Genomic DNA, 21870 nt, shown 5'->3' with positions numbered 1-21870 from the left:
GATGACATTACCAGAAGATGTCTTTGTCATAACAATAATAATCATTATGTCAACTTGTCATAAACACAAAAAAAGATGCATTTCTTGTTAATGTCAACTTGTCATGACAAAGACAATTTCTGGTAATGTCACTTTAATTGATGTCAAGTTGTCATAATCAAGACAACCCAAACAATGTCAACTTGTCATTATAAAAACCAAATGACACTTAATGACAGCAGTCATAGACATTTATGACATGTATATAATGTTCATGACAGGTTCATGACCGTGTCATGTCATAGTTATGACAGTGTCATGTCACCCTTATGTAGATACCTTCAAGTAAAGTGTTACCCTTAAGGGTACACTAGCCACAGGGATAGCGGATATAATTAACTGGAAAACACTTTTTGGGTCATTTTGAAACTTACTTATGACACATTCATTAAGTGACATCATATCTTGGAACTCTTGCGGTTAATGAAACCCGCCTGTTTCTCCTGTCTTCAATTACACCTTGATGAGCTGTGACTTTGGAGGATTTCTGAAGTATATCACCCACAATATTGGGACTGACATGATGTTCAGTCTTGATGTGTATCTGTTTTATTTTTAAGAATTTAAAACGAAGAATAACCTCCTCCATTTCCTTCGCTAGGAAACTACACTGTGCTAGCAAATTCGTTCATGGATTCCTTCTTGGATGGAAGTTCTTTGCAGAATCAGACAATCTCCTTTGAGTTTTTCCACGGCCCGCAGGCTGATGAGGAGTGTGGCGTTGTTGACCCTGTTGTTGGCAGCTGGGGCCATACAAAGTGTGACTCACTCAGAGGGGCCGTCTGCCAGTTTAGAAAAGGTACCAATGAAAATAATGGCACTAATTTTTACGAGTGTTGTTCTTGATGTAATTTGATGGTTTGCTCAGATGCATCTTACCCTGTATATATCATTGCCATGCAACCCAATCCAATAGTCTTGTGATAAATACAACCGTTGCATGATGTAAGATTTTTAACTGAGAGCACTGAATCTAAAGAAATTTCTAGGGCTGCTTGTGCTCTTGCTGTAATAGATTGCATTAGACTGTATTATATATTTTTTTTTTGTTTCTGTCTGCAGATGTTCTGGATGTTATCAGTTTACCACAGACACCATTCTTCAGTAGACTGAGCAACGATCCCCTCACCAAACCTGTGAGTCGGACTGTTTAGCTGTCTGTGGCACATCGTCTCTTAAGTGACACAGTACCATAAATTAACAAGAACTCATCTTGGTGAGATTGGTGCTGAGGCAGATCAACAACTGAGGACGCATTCACACTAGCGCTATTTGGTCCGCATTAAACGAAACCTGGTGCGCTTCCACGGATAGTTCGGTTCGTTTGGAGTGGAGTGAATGCTTATTTGAACTCTGGTGCGGACCAAACGAGCAAACCCTGGTCCACTTGAAAACTGGGAGTTGCGGTTCACTTGCAAGTGAACCCCGGTGCGGTTTGCATACAGTGGGAAATGCAAACGGAATATATAGTGAACCAAAGAGAGGAAGTGAACCAAAGAGAGGAAGTGACGTAGAGCGCATTTGAGACAGGTTTTCTTCTTCCTCATGCTTTTTTCTTCCTGGTCAGTGGTTGTTTCAGGCAATGCTGCCCCCAAACGAGCAGCTGTTGTAACTGCGTGACGTTGTCCAGGCGGTTTGGTCCCCTTTTATAAGGTGGAGTGTGAAAGTGAACCAAACCAAATAAAGGAATGAAATTTTTCAGCATTCCCCACCCAATCGAACTGAGTCCCCCGGACTATCCTGGTGTGAATGCGCCCTGAGAATACAGAGAAGACAGTACTCCCTGATATGGTAAAACGTTAAAAGGATTTCACAACTTTGCAGCAACACAGAATCCTAGAAAATCTGTTATACTTGGCCAAATTCGATCCTTGGTTGTGTAGACAGGGAGTTAATGAACTTGCAGCTATGCATTGAACCACCTTTTTTCCTTGGTAAATAACATTCAAATCTTCATCTATCCTTCTTCTCTTCAGGTGATGGTAGAGTTGAGTGTTAATACCACCTCCGACAGAGATTTAGCCTTGCTGCAGCAGCTGACCCAGGCTGTTCTGCATACGGTGGAGGCCGGCGGCCCGAACCTCCTCACCTCCACTGATGTCCTCTACCTCACCCAGATGATTGAGAAGGACCTGACTGCAATGTATAGCAGTCACCCTGCCGGAGCTGACGCAGCAGAAGTCATGGTGTCCATTGCTACCAACTACGTAAAGATGGCGAGTTTGATGCTGGAGCCACACATGGCTTCACAGTGGATGGGCCTGACGGAAGATGGGGTGAGGGGGTGACATGTGGTTGTCTGTTTTTGCTAGCAATTGTATTGTGGTCAAGCAAACATTGGAAACCCTTTTTAATCAGTCAGGAAAAAAGATGTTTCTGGGTTGTATCCAAGAACCCTATTTGTAACTCAGATTCAACCCAATAGTCACTTTTACCTTAGCAAAGTCTCTCCCTGTGTTTCTATTGCATCATTTTTCCCCCTGAAGGGATAAGGTAAAACATTTTTCTCAACTTTCCTAACCCTGCAAAGTCGCCCTTTGTCCTCAGTCAATCTCAATCTTTGTCGTTGGGTCTGTTTTTCTCGCACAGGTCAGCGTGGGGCCGTTCACTGTTGTCCAGAGCATCGACAGTCTCACTGAAACTCTTGCAGACATGCTCTCTGCTGAGAGAAGGGGCTTCACTCTTTCTACCAAGAACATAGGTAATAAAAACATCTTAGCACACATCAAATATAATATTTATTATCTGTCAGTGCTTAGTTAAAATAGCAGGCACAGTTTCATTAGTGATGTAAGTTGATGGAGAAACTTCACAGCGCAACATTTTATTCACAGCAGCTGTTTGTGACACATTTCACTTGAAAACATCTTGTGATTTGGAGACTGCAACAGTCATTGTCAGAACTGTTTATGCTAATCTGATGTTGTTTTGCACTCCGTCTCTTTGTGTTTTTTTGCATTAGTTACATGTTCAGAATTCAGGGAATAATTTTTGGTATACTGGTAAGTCCCAAACTCTTAAGTTCTTAAGTTTCTTCTCATTGTTACCATTATTGTTAACCTGCCTCTATTACCTGGGTGTCCTCTGCTGTCTTTGCATCCAGATGTGTACATGAAGTGGCAGAAGTTAACTGAAGAAAGCTGTAGTCAAGTCTTCAAGCCGTCTGCGATCGGCTCTCACACTGCCAGCAGCAGTGGTCAGGATGAGTTGCTTATCACTGACACTGAGCTCCAGAGGATACACACACTGGGTAGGAAACACACACACACACACACACTTGAAAAGGCGCTTGTCATAGAGGCTAACCCATGCACTCAAATTTGAAGATGTAAAAATGCTACCTACACACATATGATATGATTTGGAACATTACTGCATGCCCACATCATAAACTTCTTCTGATAAGAGAAATCATGTGCTAAATAATCACAAACTCACTTCAGGAACATTGTATGTTTTAAATAAAATAGGAGCAAATAAAATGTACAAGGGGTGGGAGACAACTTTGCTGAATTAGATTCACCAGAAAACCCTCAACTAAACATTTGAATGCCATGAGAGCTATGGCGCTTATATTATAGTGCAGTACACCACTTTCTTAGGCCAGATGAAATTGCAGAGTGAGAGCGTCATTGTAATACAATACTACATACATACACATAATACAATGCATCTGAACTTCCACTCCTGCGGTACGCAGCATCCTCCGCCTTCCCCACACCTGCTGACTGCCTGCACACAGAGCAACAGGAGAGGGAGAGACCCCATGCTGTTGGCAGAAGACAATGCGCCGACGCCTTTCCCATGCGCATGCTCGTCCAGATGCTTTCCACATTGTTTTTACGTTCCATGGCTTAGGTGCTGCACAAAAACGCATTGTCTTTGCTCCTAAGCTGTGTAATAGCAAGATACGGCCTTAATTAAGCCACTCCAGCTACACTTTGAGGCATGATGAGGCATACATATATGCGCAGCACTCATCATCTCATTCTGAAAATGAGATGATTTTTGTGCCACCTTCCTATGGCTAAAGGATTTTAATCCACTTAGTAATAAAGGCTCTTATACTCTACATCCTTCAAGCTGTGGCACATTTAATTAGTACAAATCATCTACAAAAGAAACTCAGGAAGACTCTGTTTGCTCACATTTAAATAATATTTGATTGGACAAATTAAAATATTAACTAAATCAGCTGATTCTCTCAATTTTGCTAATATCAGTACAATTTATGATTAGAGTTTTGCTATGAGTGTTCGTCCAGATGCCTCCAGAATATGACACTGTAGTTGGGACTTTATAATCTAATCAAAGTCTAAAATAATTGACAGACATTTTGAAAACAGGACTTTGAGCAGATGGGTAAATACATCTTCTTGTAACCAAACAATGTGTTTGCTTTAAGTACCCTTCAGATGCTAATATGTGAAAGAGGCATTTGACGTGTGACTCTGCGAAACTGAAGTGATGCACAGGAGTATCACTTTAGCATAAAATTAATTTACCCTGCTCCTCTTCTCCTCTCTCTCTCTAATTAGGATACGAGGAAGTGATGTTTATTCATACCCACTACAGCCATCTGAGTGAGATTGTGTCTGGAGCACAGGAGAGTCCACTCAGTCACCAAGTGGAAGCAAAAAGGTTGGCTGTAGTTTGACTCGTCTTCTCTTATGTTACACTTTAAATGTTGCTGACTAGTCTCTAAAAAGAGGTTAACCAAATACAAAAACGTAAATCAAAATGTCTGCTCTGGTTTCAGCCAAATAAGGTGCAATTGCACTTAAAAGAGTAGGGATCAGTGCATAATAGTAGTTTGGACTGAAGTTTGTATGTGACCTTTAAATTATAAGTAGTAACCTTTGTCTGCCTTCCCAGAAGTCTCCCAGGTCAGCTGGCGTCTGTTGTCCTATCAGCCACCGTCCGTGATGCTTCCAAGGCCCGAACCGTCCCTGTGGCTGTCAAGTACACCCTTTCCTCATCACAAGTGGTATAGTCCTTTGTTCAGGGGGTTGTCTCATAGTATGATTATTAAGCCCAGTATACACTCACCGGCCACTTTATTAGGTACACCTTGCTAGTATCCGGTTGGACCTCTTTTGCCTTCAGAACTGCCTAAATTCTTCATGGCACAGATTCAACAAGGTGCTGGAAACATTCCTCAGAGATTTTGGTCCATACTGACATGATAGCATCACACAGTTACTGCAGATTTGTCAGCTGCGCATCCATGATGTGAATCTCCCGTTCCACCACATCCCAAAGGTGCTCTACTGGATTGAGATCTGGTGACTGTGGAGGCCATTGGAGTACAGTGAACTCATTGTCATGTTCAAGAAACCAGTTTGAGATGATTTGAGCTTTGTGACATGGTGCGTTATCCTGCTGGAAGTAGCCATCAGAAGATGGGTACACTGTGGTCATAAAGGGACGGACACGGTCAGCAACAATACTCAGGTAGGCTGTGGTGTTTAAACCATGCTCAGTTGGTACTAAGGGGCCCAAAGTGTGCCAAGAAAATATCCCCCACACCATTACACCACCACCACCAGCCTGAACCGTTGATACAAGGCAGGATGGATCCATGCTTTCATGTTGTTTACACCAAATTCTGACCCTACCATCTGAATGTTGCAGCAGAAATCCAGACTCATCAGACCAGGCAATGTTTTTCCAATCTTCTATTGTCCAGTTTTGGTGAGCCTGTGTGAATTGTAGCCTCAGTTTCCAGTTCTTAGCTGACAGGAGTGGCACCTGGTGTGGTCTTCTGCTGCTGTAGCCCATCTGCTTCAAGGTTCAACGTGTTGTCCTGGCACCAACAGCCATGCCATGTTCAAAGTCACTTAAATCATCTTTCTTCCCCATTCTGATGCTCATTTTGAACTTCAGCGGGTTGTCCTGACCATGTCTACATGCCTAAAATTTAACAGGTGTACCTAATAAAGTGACCAGTGAGTGTGTAAATCATGTATATATTTGGACATCATGACAAGTCATTTAGTATATAAGATTTAAGGATGCTAATTTGGGTCTGCAGCATTCAACAACAAAGAGCAACACGCAGTTCTGACTTGAAACTGAAATTTATGCTGATGACAAACATCTTGTAAAAACCAATCACTCTTTGGGGAATAGCAGTTGAATTATAGTTAACTTGTTGCCCTTTGATAAACTCACCAAATGTAATATGTCACTTCACAAGAATTTCCATCTCCCTGCTAGCAGCACATGGTTTTTATCCATGTTGCGTTTGGCTGGTTAGAATTCAGAGTCATATATTAAAAGAGACAGAGAGAGAAAACAAGTGCAAACATGTGTTTCTGTTTCTAGGTGGAGTATTCACAGCGAGTTACTCCTGTTTGCGCTTTTTGGAATTTCAGCTTGATGTAAGTTTGACATCAACAACCCTGATGAGTGCGAATGTTGTAGCAAAAGAGAATGAAGCTATTGGGTCAATGATGAAGAATTGACCTCTTCTTGTGTACTGTTAATTTTAAGGACATATTTTACACTTTAATGCTGGATATACAACAATCGGATATAATAGATGTACATGTGATGTTTCCAAAAGTAGATATCCTAACACAGATGGCTAGATCAAAAATCCTTTATTTGATTATTAATGTTTATACTACATGTCTCTGCTCTCTGAAACTAATTAATGAGAGTGTTTTGTGTGTGTCTGTGCTTGTGTATCGTTCTGTATAGGCATAATCATACTAATAGCTGGTCCAGTGATGGTTGCAGAGTGACCTTTGCTGGCTCTGGTGTTACTTCCTGTCTGTGCAACCACACCACCAACTTCGCAGTGCTGATGAATTACCTGGAGTCGAAGGTAATCATGAGATGTTTAGTGATGCAGTAAGATAAAAACAGGTTGTATGATGGAAAATGTTAACTGTAACTTCTGTGGTTAAAGTTATGGGTGTTGTGAAATTTTAAAACATACTTCATATTGATAATATGTGATAGTTTTTTTCTGTCTTGTGAAATAAATGATTTACATCAGAGTCCTAATATTGTTGATGTAAAATCTAAATCCAGGGCCCGTATTCAGAGAAGAAGAAGAGTCCTAGTGACAAAACTAGAAAATTAGAATTTTCCCTTTAAAGTTAGGACTACATTCTTGGAAAGATAAAAGTAATTCACAAAGTGTCTTAGGTTTTAAGAGAGCCCCTAAGCTGAAACACTGTTAGGAGTAGGGAGGAGGACTTTCAAGAGGCTTAAAAGTCCAGTGTGTAGGATTTAGTGGCATCTAGCAGTAAGGTTGTAGATTGTAACCAACTGAAACTTCTCTTGTGTGTCAAACATGTAGGAGACCTATGGTTGCTGTTGCGAAAACATGAATGTCCCTTTCTAGAGCCAGTGTTTGGTTTGTCTGTTCTGGGCTACTGTAGAAACATGGCTGTGAAAACACGTTTCTTATTTTGAGATGATAATACGCTACAGAAAATGTACTTTTTGTGTTGTATTCCATTTCTGCCAATATATCCCTCTAAATCCTACACACTGGACCTTTAAGAATTTGTTAAACAAAGAAGAAAATGGTTGAAAAAAAGAAATAGAAGAAATATTCTCCGAACGCTGAATGACAGTGAGTTAATGAAATGTTTAATGATTGTGGTTGATCTCATTAGAGATGTGCTCACATCTCCCACCCAACCTAACAGCAGTATAACGCCAGAAATAAAGTGATCACAACACTAAGATAATTGGCAACTGGAAAAATGCAACAGTGCAGCAGTGATGACTTGAGTCTGTCTCAACCTTCTATCAGCAGAGTGATCACACTAACAATGACAACACTTTCACAGTCAGCAGTTCATTTCATTTCCACTGTGTGTCCACACACAGGCTCACAAAAGTGCATGTGTGTAATAAGCACTCTCAGAGAGCTCCTAACTTAGCCTTAACATTTTTAGCAAGGAGTCCTAGCTCAGGAGTGATTTAGGAAAGTTCTCAGAGCAAATCTGAGCAAGGAAGGGACAGAAACCTTTACCTTAGTGAGGGGGTGTGGTTGACCCTGTTGCTAGGTATGATGCATTCTTTTCATAGGTGTGATTGGTTGTCAGTTGTCACAGACACACCCTTTTGTGAGTGGGTGCGGACAACCAGTAGAAATGAAATGAACTGCTGACTGTGAAAGTGTTCTGACTGTTGGTGTAGTCACTCTGATGATGGAAGGTTTGGACAGATCAAAGTCATCGATGCATTTTTCCAGTCTGTCAAATATCTTAGTCCTGTGATTATTTTATTTCTGGCATCATAGCGTTATTGCGTTGGGTGGGAAATGTGTGCGTATCCCTAATGAGGTCGACCACACATATTATCCCTGCACGATCTAATCTGTAGCATTTCATTTACTTATTGTCATCCTATGTTTGTCTCTCTGCCTTTTTCTCCTCTAAATAAGAAATGCTTAAGCCTCTTAAAAGGCCTCCTCTGTACTCCTAACAATTTAAGGTCTAAGATGCTTTGTGAGTAACTTTTATCTTTACCAGGACCTAGTCTAAGTAAAAATCAAAATTCTAGGAATTTTCTTTGTCACTAGGAGCAACTCTTAGCACTAGGAAGCTTTGTGAATATGGCCCTGGGTCGTCATCTTTGACCTCTGAAATTGTGGATAGGATTTGTAGTACACTTTAGTAACCAGCAGGTGTCACTCCCAGTGTGCCTATCATCTTAAAAATGCACTGGTAGAACTGTTCTTTAAAAAAGTACATAAAATGCAGTACAATAAACAAAAAACAAAATCATCAGCAGCACTTTGACAATTTAAAATTGTACATTTTTGGCATTTAGCCACCACACACATTAAGAGATGAGTTTGAAATTTAATTTCTTTGAGAGAGCATCAGATGGATCAAACCTGTGATCATTTGACAGCATTCTCCTCTCTCCTCTCTCTCCCTCACCACTACCTTTCCCTCCTGTCCCAGTGGAGTCCTGAGGAAGAGCTTATTTTGACCAAGCTGACGTTCATCGGCTCTGGCGCGTCTCTGTGTGCACTGGTGGTGACCTTGATGCTGTTCACTGTGCTGGAGTGAGTAGCTGATTTTCCTGTCCTGCTTACTTACAACGCCAACATATCTGCCTGGATTTTGCCTGGTTGAGCCTCTGCGCACAACTCAGCATCTGTCAGTGCCTTTTGTGTTAGTAATAATTAGTAATAATAACAATGTAAACCTTAAAACAACATTTAGGCGTACTCAGTTTAGGAATGCTGACATGATCAAAGTCACCATTCCACTTTTGACTTTCACATCTCCTCATTGGCTTTGATGTGACACTCTCTCCCATAATCTAAAAAGAAAGAGCTAACTTATTGGCACTGCACTGCTCACGCTCTGTTCCTAAGGCTGCTGTGAGTATTGACTCTGGCTAATCCAGTAATTACTGCGCTCTACATGTGAGTCCACTGTGAAGGTTTATGGCGGCATTCCGCAGCCGTTAATTAACATTAGGGTCACTGAGGGATCACAATCAGTCGGAGAGGAGCTGCCCCGACAATTTATGACTGTCCTGAAATCAGAGGGCAGCCATGCATTTCACACACTGGCTGATGTGTATGATGTACATACATTTGTGTGCTTAAATACACACACAACACACACACACACACACACACACAAAGTAGAGGTACACATGTCTGTAGATGGATGGGTGATCACACCATGAAATTATGGTGGTCACAAGCAGTGATGCAGATATGAAATGCGTTTAAATAGGCTGAATCCATCAGGAGGTAATGAGAAGCTCTTCAGTTCATTTAGCTCTCTAAACCAGGTTTGGCTGTCGATTTCATTTGTTACCTGAAATGGAAATATTCAGCCTATTTAAGACGGTAAATGTGTTTGTAGGAGATGGTGTGATGTAAGTTTGTCTGGTACATGAACCAAATATACACTGCCTTCCAGCATAGTATTGATCAAATATCCAGAAAAAAACATACTGGAAAACATATTGAAACAGTGGTAGTAAGTTAAAAGATTGAGTGTGACATGTTACAGTCTCTTAGATACAGCTCACGTTCACTGCAACAGTACAAAGAAAAGTATAAATGTAAAACACAGATCTGGAATGATTCAGCCACACAATCAGATTCCAATCATTTTACAGCCTTGACTATTAAATGTTTAGTCACTGTAGTGAAGGAAATATTGATTGATCAGTCCGTTCATGAGTCAAACACTTGTACAGAATTTTAACTTGACTATTTTTGGATGGATTGTTGTAAAATTTGATACTGACAGTCATTGTCACAAGAGGATGGACCTTATCAGGTTCTGTGATCCCCTCACTTTTTTAGGGCTAGCAGCCACTTGCACTACAAAATGAACACTTGACTCAGTTTATAACAGGATAATTCTGAAAATAAAGACGCAATTAATGTTAACATTAGCTTTGCTTTGAGAATAATGGATGCTAACATGCGAATGTTATTCTAAATGTTACATTTAAAATCTATGTTGACATACTAAAAGTAGGCCTGCTGACATGCTAACACTAAAGCCGGGCTCAGACTGAAGGAAATTTGGGCCACTCTATCCTTGAGTATGGTATTTTGGCCATCTTCATCTTGTTTTTTTGGAGCCAGAAATGACCATATTTGGACGAGAGGGTAGAGCTGTTTAGGAGCGAGGGGTGGATCTGACTAACACTGCAGTGACACCTCGCAGATAGCCTGCCCTTATATATCCGTAACTATGGGCCTATAAAACTATAAAATTCACCTCCTGCATAATTGTCATGAATGTTGAAATTATGCTATAGAGACCAAAACCGGTTTTTGTAGCAGGCTGTGAACATGTTTATTTCTGCTGTAAAGTTGGGCATTTTAACACTGGTGTCAATGGGGATTTACTCTGTTTTGGAGCCAGCCTCAAGTGGTCATGCAATGAACTGCAGTTTTTGGCACTTCAACACTGGCTGAGGTTGCCATTTGGATGCAATCCTACTCCTAAAATCTCCTAAATGGCTACTATATACAGGATAAGCCCCTTTTATTAGAAAATAAATCTTTGCCTTTCTTTTCCTAACATTTATTCATCTATTAAATTTTGTTTTCTGGTTTCCAGTCTCAGTTGGCCACTTGCATAGTGTTGTACGCTAAGTTACCAAAACTATCTACTATGCTTTAATGTGCCATTTATTTCCTTACGTATTTGTCAGCACTGTGTCGTAATGCTGTCACTTCTGTCAAAAAACTTAAAGTAACCCTGTTCCTGTCCACAGTATCCCCAAATCCGACCGGACGTCCATCCATAAGAACCTGTTCATTGCTCTGATCTGTGCCCAGGTGATTCTGCTCTGCAGTGGCTCAGCTATTCACAACAAGGTACAGGCATCTGATGCTACTTACCAATACATAGGACTTAATGTTGTCATACCAAGAGGCAGACTGGGAACAAAGGAAGGTGGAAGGAAGGAATAGAGTATGTTGGATTCTGTCAAACTTTGTAACAAAAACAGATGATCAATGGAATGTTAAAAATTTGAGTGACAAAAGATTCCTATAATGCAAGGAAGCAACTTTTTATTTAACATCAGCCATTAGAAAGATTTTAACAATAATATTAGGAATATAAATAAAGATTGGCATTACATGTACAGTGCAAGCTTTGGTTGAAAAGTGTCCACCTTCCCGTACATTTAAACCCTAACCCACAGCACTGTGTTTAATAGCTATCGTAATGAGACTTCTACTGGGGATCCCGTTAAAACGAATACATTGGCACTGGATGTTACATAAGTGGCCACTAATGTCGTATCCATCACATGGTTCCATTTCTCACTAGTCACCAAATAGCCTGTAGTTGGTTTGACCCCTGGTCCTTTGACCCCAGGTCATGTCAGGGTGGGCTTTACCCCTGGGAGCAGGTGGCTGCTAGTAGAAAATCCATCAAGTGGTTTCATATGTATATATAGGCTGACTGACCATCAGGAAGGTGATTTTTCAGATTTTAACAAGGTTTTTAGCACACTGTTTGAGCCACTTCAGTGCTGTTTACAACAAATTAGTCTGGAGGGCTTGCTAAGGATGCTTCAGTAGGATAGGATTTAATGGGATTGTTGTTGTTGCACGACATACGATTTGGTAACTACACCAATGGAATCTGCCATATTTTAGATGTTGTCTAGTTTTTCCACGCATCAGACCAACTCTCTTTGTTCTACTTTTTTTTCTTATTCTTTTCTACAATTGTTTGAGGAATTGATTTTTAAATCCTCATCACAATTTCTCCAGTTTTTCCAAAGCGACTGACAATAATTGCCTTCAACCATGGGGTGCAACCCCAAAATGCATGAATCAAGCAAATAAATCAACTTCATCAAATATGCTGAGCCACTTCAAGTGCCACAATAAGAGATAGAGAAAGATTTTTTTTAAAATTATTATTTTTATTCTATTGTGCCGTGTCTAAACAGATGAGTTTTTAGTCTGTGACGAAAAATGTGTAGAGCTTCTGCTGTACCGCAATGAGGAGTTCGTTCCAGTACCGTGGAGCCAGGACAGCAGTCAGGACTTAGTAGAATGGTAGCTGGGTCTCCTTCGTATTGAGGGAGTTGTAGGCTGATTGGCAGTAGCAGAGCATAGTAGACGGGTTGGGTTTAGAATTTGACCACGCTCTGGATTTTGGATGAGCCTTAGGCATTCTTATTACAATAGGCCAGTACCAGTGTCTTGATTCGGATTCAAGCAGCCACCAGACAGGAGCCAGGGCAGGGTGTGGATGAACAAAGTAGTGTGGGAAAACTTAGGTAGGTTAAAGACAGGTTGGGTCGCTGCTTTCTGGATGAGCTGCAGAGGTTGGATGGCACATGCAGACACACCAGCTAGGAGGTAGATGCAGTCATCTAGATGTGAGATGACAAAGGCCTGGACCAGAACCTTCACTGCCTCCTGGGCGAGGAATGGAGGTACTCTCCTAATTTTGCGACAAATGAAGCTGCTGGAGCAGGTTGTTGCGGAATTGTTGGCAGCGAAGGACAGCTAGTCATCCAGACTATTTGCAGAATCTGGGTGTGACACTGGATAAATTAGAATAAACACAATATATTTCGAACACAATCTTCAGTTTATCCACACTGTAAAATCTGTTACATCATGATTTCACAAAAATATGCATCAACAAACAGTAATTTGTGTGTTTGTGATATTAGTGACCACTTGCCACCTCATTCATCATCTATGGTCATGAGCTGCTGCTGAACAATCCATCAACAACATGGGGTTATTTAACCTTTGACATTATGTGTTTTTGTGCTTCAGGACAGAAGCCACTCCTGTCTGTTGTTAGCAATAGAGAAGTAAAATGCTTCACATAATGTCCTCTATAAATTCTTCCTCCAGTTGTGATATGGGAATTGAAGTTATACTTTGTACTGTTGAGGCATGCCACTCAGAAGCCTCATCTGAATGCTTGAAATATTAAATATAACTTCTTTTTGTCTGCGTGTCTGTGTTGGTGTATTTGTAGGTGGCGTGCACACTTGTGGCCGCACTGCTCCACCTCTTCTTCATGGCAGCATTTAGCTGGATGCTGGTGGAGGGTCTGCTGCTCTGGAGCAAGGTGGTCGCAGTCAACCTGAGCGAGGATCGTCACATGAAGTATTACTATCTCATCGGCTGGGGTAACAGAATCACTCTCTACACACATCTGCAGTGAATGTTCAGGACATTGTAATCTAATAAAGGATTTGATAAAATTTTGAAAGTAAAACCAAGTTTGTGAAGTGTTGGAAGTATGCGGTAGATTTTTGCCTGGTGTTTGTGATCATTTGCATCACAAAGGTCTCTGAATGTGGCTCCATTCCCCTCTCCTGTCCCCTCCCTTTGCTCTTCCTGATTATCCATCTCTTGGTACTTTTATTCTTCCCCTTTATTCTCCTCCTCCTCTGTTTTTCTTTTTATTCCCCTCCCTCACTAACTCCAGGTCTGCCGGTGCTGATAGTCACCATCACGCTGGCATCAGCCTCGGGCAAATACTCAGCCGACGGCTACTGTTGGCTCAGCGTTCAGAATGGCATCATCTGGGGCTTTGCTGGGCCTGTCATCTTCATCATCATGGTCAGAGAATTTGATCCTAATCATGTAGTTTATTCAGGCTGAAATGGTTGAAATACAAGACGCACTCAGCCGTTGTGTAATTATTTCCTGTTGTGGTCCACATTATGTTGCACTGTGGAAGCTAATGTTACCTGTAATACAGGCAGATGTTGCAGAGCATTTTTAAGCAGCAGTTGTTTGGTTTGTGTGTCTATTTCTTTACTCTTTTGTTTCCTTTACCACAATCTCTGACCCACAGATATGCCAACATCTTTTTATTGTCTTTACGCTTTCATTTCAACCACCTCTTCTTCTCATTTCTGTGTCCTTTTGTGTTCATTTCAGGTCAATATCATGGTTCTGACCAGGGTGGTGGTCATCACCATCTCCACAGCCAAGAGACGGTCCATCATGTTGGCCATGGGCACCAGTCCTGTGGATCAAGCCTATGAGCAAATCAGGTAAAAAACCACAAGGAGGCGCAATTTGTCCTCTCTCTTTTTTTTTCTTCAGATTATTCACCTGGGCCACAGGCCTTGGAGCAGACAAGTGTAGTCACTGGTCGTCAAATAAAAATCAGCTGGAGGGTTTTATATTGGATTTTGTCATTTTAAAACAGCGAGCCTCATTCATCAAACCGTATAGGAATACATTTTGAATGGATTGCATTAGTGCTGCTCATGGAAACGGCATCAAGCCTCCACCACTTGAAGTGTTTTTAAAAAAAATCTCAGGTCTTATAGTTTTGGCATCTTTCAGTGATGACAAGATACAAAAAATATTCTGGTACAGGTTTTCTGTTCTGATGTGTTGTGTCAGTGTTGGCTATTTTTTTTTTCAATCTAAAAGGTCCTATTGACCTGCCATCTTCATTTAACACAGTATTATTTCTGCTCTAAACACTGCATTGCATTAAAACCATTTGTCGGAGGTTCTTATCCTTGTACCAAATTGTTTCTGAGGACAAGGACAATAGCAATTCTAGTGGTGTTGTTAATATTATTATGAAAATTGTGATTTTTTTTTTTTTTTTTTGTTGGGGGGCCTGAAGACCCGTTATGTTATTATATAATATCAGTAAAAAATCATCTCTCAGCAGCTGCAGTCTAAAATTAGCAGCACTTTTACTGTCATTCAGGAAAACCATGTTGATCAAACCCTAATTCAGATATTAATATTCTGAAATGATCTCTAAATATTTGGATGGAAGCTGGTATTATCCTTGCTAATGGTGGGATGCAGTGTATACATTTTTATTGCTAATTTTATACATATTTTTTAATGATCTAGTATTTGTTGTTGTCTAGGGTTGAATGATAATGAAGCATACAACACTATATGGTGAATTAAAATTTTAAAAAGAGATTTTTGTAATCTGTAGCTCTGTATGCTCCATATAAATCCTCACAATACACTTATTTGCATGTTTTATTTGTTGTATGTCTGTCTGCTGAATTATTTAGGATTGTGATGTAATTTAGTCAGCCCTAATAACTGCATGTTATTTATGAGATACGCTTTTGTGACTATAGGATGACAGCATTCATGCAAAAAAGATATCTTGTTAAGCTACATCACCGCTGTTGTCCTCTGCTTCCTTTTTTTGGCGCTGGTGTTCGCTCATCAGAGTGAAACTATGCTGTGTGCGATCCAGTAGATTTCACCCCAGCAGGCTTATATATGATCCTATCAGTGAAAATCATATTAAAGTGTATATGTTTTTTCACTACCTCAGCCCACCGGGGCTCACAGTAGGTGCTTTATGAAGGTTCTCAAAGCAGGCCTTGAACCATTTGGCACCCCTGGGTGGCAGCCGTCTCGGAAACTCAAACACATTCCTATGCCGCTCGCCGCCCGCCGTGTCACATACACACACACACACATACACACATGAACACACACACAGCTGGTGCGGTTTGGCGGTCACCTGAGCGGGAAGATAATTCCACTCTAAACAGAATTAAGGCGGATTTAAGGTGGGAAGTTGTCACCCCGTGAGCCTTTCCAGCCGCACAGTGTTGTATATGGAACAACCGGCCTGCCAAAGCCGCTCGTATTTGTCCAAAAAGAGCTGAAAAGTTCAGAAACCCCGAACTGAGCTCAGGAGGAAGTGCAATTTTTTAACTAATACTTAAATTAATATTATCTGTTGTGGTATGGGTTCAGCTCAGTCAGCCAGTCGACCAATTCAGAGTCTGTATGATGTGTGTGTGTGCTTGATAATTTCATGCCTGTGCGTTTGCCAATATGCATGTGTATACTTACATTCTTGTGCTGTGTGTGTGTGTGCATACACGTGTGGGTGAACACAGGGCTGCAGTGAAGGCAGTGTTGGTGCTGCTGCCCATCCTCGGATTGACGTGGCTGTGTGGTGTCTTGGTGCCTTTCTCCATTGTCATGGCCTACATCTTCATCCTCCTCAACTCTCTGCAGGTACACACACACACAATTTAAGGGCATAATCTGTGATGCAAATGTAATACAAGGACTAACAACAGGGGAAGAAGAAAAAAAGAAGTAAACAGACATATTGTTTTTACAAATGCGAGTATTCGTCTGCTTTGTATTATGAAAAATGACTGACTGGGCTTTAGAAATACCTGAATCCAAGCATGCATCACTGTCTCCCAGATGTAGCACAACTGGTGACAGAAATACAACTTGAATTTACGATGTAAACATTCTTGATAACAGCCATCCAGAAATAAAGCAAAACAAATGTAAGACTAAATAATGCCGTGGCTAAAACTTGCGAACAACTTTAAATAAACTTCAACAGTTTATAGACCTTAAACTGTTTTTTTCTTCTTCAATGAGAAACAGAAAGGTTTTCCATTATACATTGTAATTCTTCCCTTCTCGCGTGGTAAGGGTACACAGACTGTCAAGGTTTTTATTTCAGTGACAAGGCTGAGGCAGTAAGGGGAAAGAGCCTTGGTCTGGCTTGTGTTAAGCAGGTGCTTCATTTTAACAAGGGAAGTTGATTTGTATTGTTTGATAATTCCTGCTTTATGCATTCAGAGGTCAGCGTTATTGTTGTTGTTTGTGACTTATCAGCGCTGATTTTCTGCTTTTAGTGCTGAAAGTCAAGGGGTGGCTCTGTCACAAATCTTGAGACAGGAATACTTTTGTTATAGGCGCTGTATGAACATATATATCAGACTTGAATTCTGCTGTGGGCATCACAGCTCCATTTGAGATGGTCACAACTTGAAAAACTGGTTTTCACATGGAAAATACCTTTGTAGCCTATTTTCCCACTGCACTGCAGTGATGAAGGAGAAGGTGAGGATGAAATCATGTAAGTTTCTGACTGCAGCAGGCGGCCCCACATTACCCAGCTTCCCCAGCGTGTCCAGGTCTGCCGCTGCGATTTGTGGTTGTCTTTTAATCAGCTGTATCTTTAATTGAGCTGTATATTTAACGAGAAAATCAATAGAGGTTTTAGCTGCCGTCTGATCATTAAGTAAGGCCCCTTGGTTGCCATAAATAGTTTCTGTTTCCCCCTCATATCTAATTATATTTTTTCCATGTCGACAATAATTAATACTGAAGGTTTTTCTGGGCTTTTATTATACAACTTCACTGCTTCATGTGTTAACGCGTCGTATGGATTTCTACTGTGTTCCTTGCATCTATCTGTCTGTCTGTCTCTGTTTGTTCAGCTGCCAATTGCTTTGACTCTCTTGGTTTAATTGTAACAGGGCAAAATATCTATGTTAATTAGTCATTATCTTCTCCTGTGGTATTAGTCAGATCACTGTGATGGCACTTGCAACTGTGGCCTCCTTCTAAGACCTGGTCTTCATCTCTTCTCAGCAAAACATTAACTACAAAATTTAAGAAAATACCTTGCTTTGTGCTACCTCTTTGCATTGCTTATTCCATCCTTTGGTCATGCATGCAGCACAGAGCAAGAAAACTCCAATAAATGCCTAAAAATAAATAAATAAATAATTCAATATCCCAGATCATTTAACGTGTGTTTGGTGTGTGTGTATTGAGTTGGTTTCTGGGTAGCTGTAGGGGGCCCTTTTGTAATAATCAGCTGATCTGGCATAATAGAGCTACATAGAGCATCATTAATAAGCCTCAACAGGTCAGGACACAAAAGAACCCCTACCAGGCACCAAGCTGCTCCAATGACACACTCCCTTGACCCCACTGCTCTTTGCTCTGCATGGCAGTGACAGTCCTCAAGACCCACGAAGAATATCAGACACCATGTCATATAGAAGGAAACATTTATAAATGCTCAAACATGTGTGCTGATCATGTTTGCTTTTTAATCTTTTGATAGAGGTTGAACTGAAAACTTAAAAGCCTCGAGTTTTGCACTTTGTCTGTCTCCATCTTCTTCTTCAGAAATGATCTATTTGGACAAGAGGGTTGAGCTGTGGTGGAGCAAGGGTTGGGATTTGACTAGATTCACATTGCTAGGCCTCTATCCTGCTTGACAGGTTGCCGTGGTAGCAAACTTGTCACTTGCAAGGTGGCCACGTTCTAAAGTATACCCTGCTTTATCATCTGTTTTAGTCTAAATTAGATCTGAATGTATTAAAAGAACATCATGCTGTATTGAAGAAGACCTGAAACTAAAGATTGAGACCATAAACCTATTAGTAAAATGTTAACTGAGGTAATAATCAAGTGCAGGGGCGGGCTGGGGTTGAAATTCAGCCCGGGAGCTTGATTTGGAGAGGCCTTTTTTCCGATCGCATGACGGACGAAGTGGAACCGTAATTTTAACACAAATACTTTATTTGCAGTATAAAAACAAACTAATGATATTAAACACAACACACACAGATTAGTCAGTCAGTAGAGTGTATTGAATATAATATAATTCTATGCAAAGACCTATTGCCAACCCGGTCCTGCACACTGCACCTGTACCTGGCACTGTTTTTTTGGTGGTTCCTGCTCCACTTTCCTCCTTCTCCTCCTCCTCTTCCTTGTCCTTCTCCTCCTCGTCCTCCTCCTTCTTCTCCTCCACCTCCTCTTCCATCTCCTCCTCCTCCTTCTCCTGTCCCTCCACATCTGTCTCTTCCTCCTCCTCACTCCTATGACTGCCATTATCCTGTCCCTCTGCATCAACTCCACGACTGACACTGGCCTTGTCAGCTAATAATAACAATAACAGCAACAATGATAAACGTTATAGCAAAGAATTCACAGTGTTAGAACACAAATACAATATAAAAATCAACATAACAAAAGTGCCACACACGCACACATATGCGCGCACACACACACACACACACACACACACACACACACACACACACTGTAAATGAATTACTCACTTTAATGTATTTTTCTTGAGCTGGTAAAAATGGCTATAGGCCGTTTCAAACCGGACAACATAAACATTCTAAATGGGTCCCTTTGTATTTCTTGTTTGAATGTATGTTAATGCAGAAGCTGACAGGAAGTAAACAGGGACCAAAGTTGTTGCCCTAGCAACAGAATAGCAATGAAACGGTCCATATATTAATGTAGAAACAGAACAGGAAAACAGGATGTATAGCCTATATATTCCAATATTATCTTTTTAACTTTGAACACAGACTCTCTCCTGAAATAGGCTATGTTTTCTTTTGCAATAAAGAAATTTGTGCGTTTTTCTGGTCAGCCAGTATGGATTTTATTTTTAATTGATAAAGCAGATTAATGATTTATGCACGTATGGTGTAACATTGCTGATAGGCTACCTTTAATGTTCTGTGTGCCCTGAACACATCCAAAAACACAAACTAGAGTTGTCAATAGGCCTGAAAATTACAACCCGACCCGACCCGGCCTGCGGGTTTTCAAGCCCAGACCTGACGCAATAAGAAAGCCTGAGGCCCAACCCGGCCTGAGTCATTTGCATATTTTTTTGGCCCGAAACCATGGATCCGGTCGGGTTTGTCGGGCTGGCCCGACCCGCCTGGGATGATAGGGCCATGTAGGCAGTGCTTGCTAACTGCTCGTATCCCCCCTTAATATGCAAAATGTTAGATGAACTCCGTCTGACGTTCCACTCTGTGCCACTGCCACCTGTGGCTGCGAGGGCAGGCTGCTGCGGTCAACCGCGGCTGTGTTTTATGGGGTAAAAAAAACGTTCCGTCCACCGGCCGGTTCGGCCTGGAACAGACCAGCCGTTTGGGAATACTCCCGAACCTCCCTATGGCCAGCCCGCCCCTGATAAAGTGAGAAGTACGGTCATGTTCTCATAGTTGTATATAATCAGGTTTCTTTTCACCCCCCCCTGCTGGCCATTAGGAAGAATGCAGGTTTGAGGCTCGTCTGTATTAGCTTTACATGTCAGACCCAGAGACCATGTCCACTTTACAGTATGTAGTCCAGACTGAGATATTTTGACAACCAGCGAATAGACTGTCATCTGACATCTGTATGATGGAGGTAGTCCAGATGGTCAAACTTTTTTATTCAGTGAAATATCTCAACATTTAGAGTAATATCTAGATAAACTATGTGATGGATTGCTTTGAAATTTGGTACAGAGATTCATGCCCTCTCAGGATCCTACTGAATTTGGTGATCCCCTGACTTTTTTTGTTTTATTGAAATGTCTCAGCAACTATTGGGCTTTGCAGTAATTGCAGTAATATTTGATACAGGCATTCATGGTCCCAGAGGATGATTTGTAAAAAGTGTGATCCCCTAACCTTCCATAGCACCATCATCTGTTCCCATCAGCCTTAGCTGTACTTTTGGGCTAGTGCTGATTAGCAAATGTTAGCACACGTTAAGCTAGGATGGTAAACATTATACCAACTAAAGGTCAACATGCTAGCATTATCATTTTGAGTATGTTAGCATGTTGATTAGCTCAAGGCATCAGTGGTAATGGTAAATGGACCTGCATTTGTATAGCGCCTTTCTAGTCATCCGACCACTCAAAGCGCTTTTTACACTACTAGTCACCTGTTCACACACACACATTCATACACTGGTGGCCAAGGCTACTATACAAGGTGCCACCTGCTACTCATTTTTTTTTTTTTACACACTCACACATGGATGGAATAGCCATCGGGAGCAATTTGGGGTTCAGTATCTTGCTCAAGGATACTTAGACCGGAGGAGCTGGGGATCGAACCGCTGATCTTCTGATTGGTGGACGACCCTCTGAACCACAGCTGCAGTGGTCTTAAAGAGATAGTTGACCCCAAAATCGAAAATACGTGTTTTTCCTATTATCTGTAGTTCTTTTTGTTAGTCCAGATTGTTTTGGTGTGAATTGTCAAGTGTTGGAGATATCAGCCATAGAGGTGTCTGCCTTCTCTTGAATATAATGGAACAACATAGATGGCACTCAACAGCAATGTCTCTTTCCAGAAATCAGACGAGGTTACTCAAGATAATCCACAGACCGTGTTGGAACTTTTTTCTGTCTAACAAACTACATCTGCCATCCTGCGCTGGTTTTCCACAATCCACCCCGCTGAAGGAAAGAGGAGTTTTAGTGAGCTAGCTAACATTACAGCGAGGGCGAGCGCAGTTGAACATAGTCCCACCATAATGGCCACTCATAAAGATGATGAAATGTGTGAAACCTTAACAATAATACATGCAAAACCTGAGCCGGTAGGCAGGAGATAAAAATAAAAAAACATAAAAATGCTCAGGTTTTTTAGGAAATCGTTTTTTATTTGCAGCTGTTGTATTTTCAATGGGCCCAGCCAAAGCAACATAAAGCTTAAGCGGCAAGCCTTTACTGTTTAATCAATAAAACAGATAATGTTGACAAGCCTTTTTCATTGCACTCCCTCATG

General features: G+C 41.1%; 1 protein-coding gene across 1 annotated transcript in view; it reads left to right on the top strand.

The window, feature by feature from the left end:
* Positions 1-21870, top strand: part of LOC117253723 (adhesion G protein-coupled receptor D2) — a 111553-nt gene that overhangs the window by 5790 nt on the left and 83893 nt on the right. The window contains exons 6-20 of the mRNA XM_033621364.2: positions 641-838; positions 1102-1175; positions 2016-2315; positions 2629-2740; positions 3143-3289; positions 4578-4680; positions 4915-5026; positions 6367-6422; positions 6745-6871; positions 8976-9079; positions 11272-11374; positions 13518-13671; positions 13974-14107; positions 14432-14547; positions 16399-16519. Coding sequence (XP_033477255.1) covers positions 641-838; positions 1102-1175; positions 2016-2315; positions 2629-2740; positions 3143-3289; positions 4578-4680; positions 4915-5026; positions 6367-6422; positions 6745-6871; positions 8976-9079; positions 11272-11374; positions 13518-13671; positions 13974-14107; positions 14432-14547; positions 16399-16519 — 1961 coding nt within the window. The remainder of the gene's footprint in view (positions 1-640; positions 839-1101; positions 1176-2015; positions 2316-2628; positions 2741-3142; positions 3290-4577; positions 4681-4914; positions 5027-6366; positions 6423-6744; positions 6872-8975; positions 9080-11271; positions 11375-13517; positions 13672-13973; positions 14108-14431; positions 14548-16398; positions 16520-21870) is intronic.

Source organism: Epinephelus lanceolatus, chromosome 6, assembly GCF_041903045.1.
Source record: "Epinephelus lanceolatus isolate andai-2023 chromosome 6, ASM4190304v1, whole genome shotgun sequence".
Classification (NCBI taxonomy): domain Eukaryota; kingdom Metazoa; phylum Chordata; class Actinopteri; order Perciformes; family Serranidae; genus Epinephelus; species Epinephelus lanceolatus.
The sequence above is the reverse complement of the archived record's forward strand: the minus strand, read 5'-3'. Positions and strand labels throughout refer to the sequence as shown.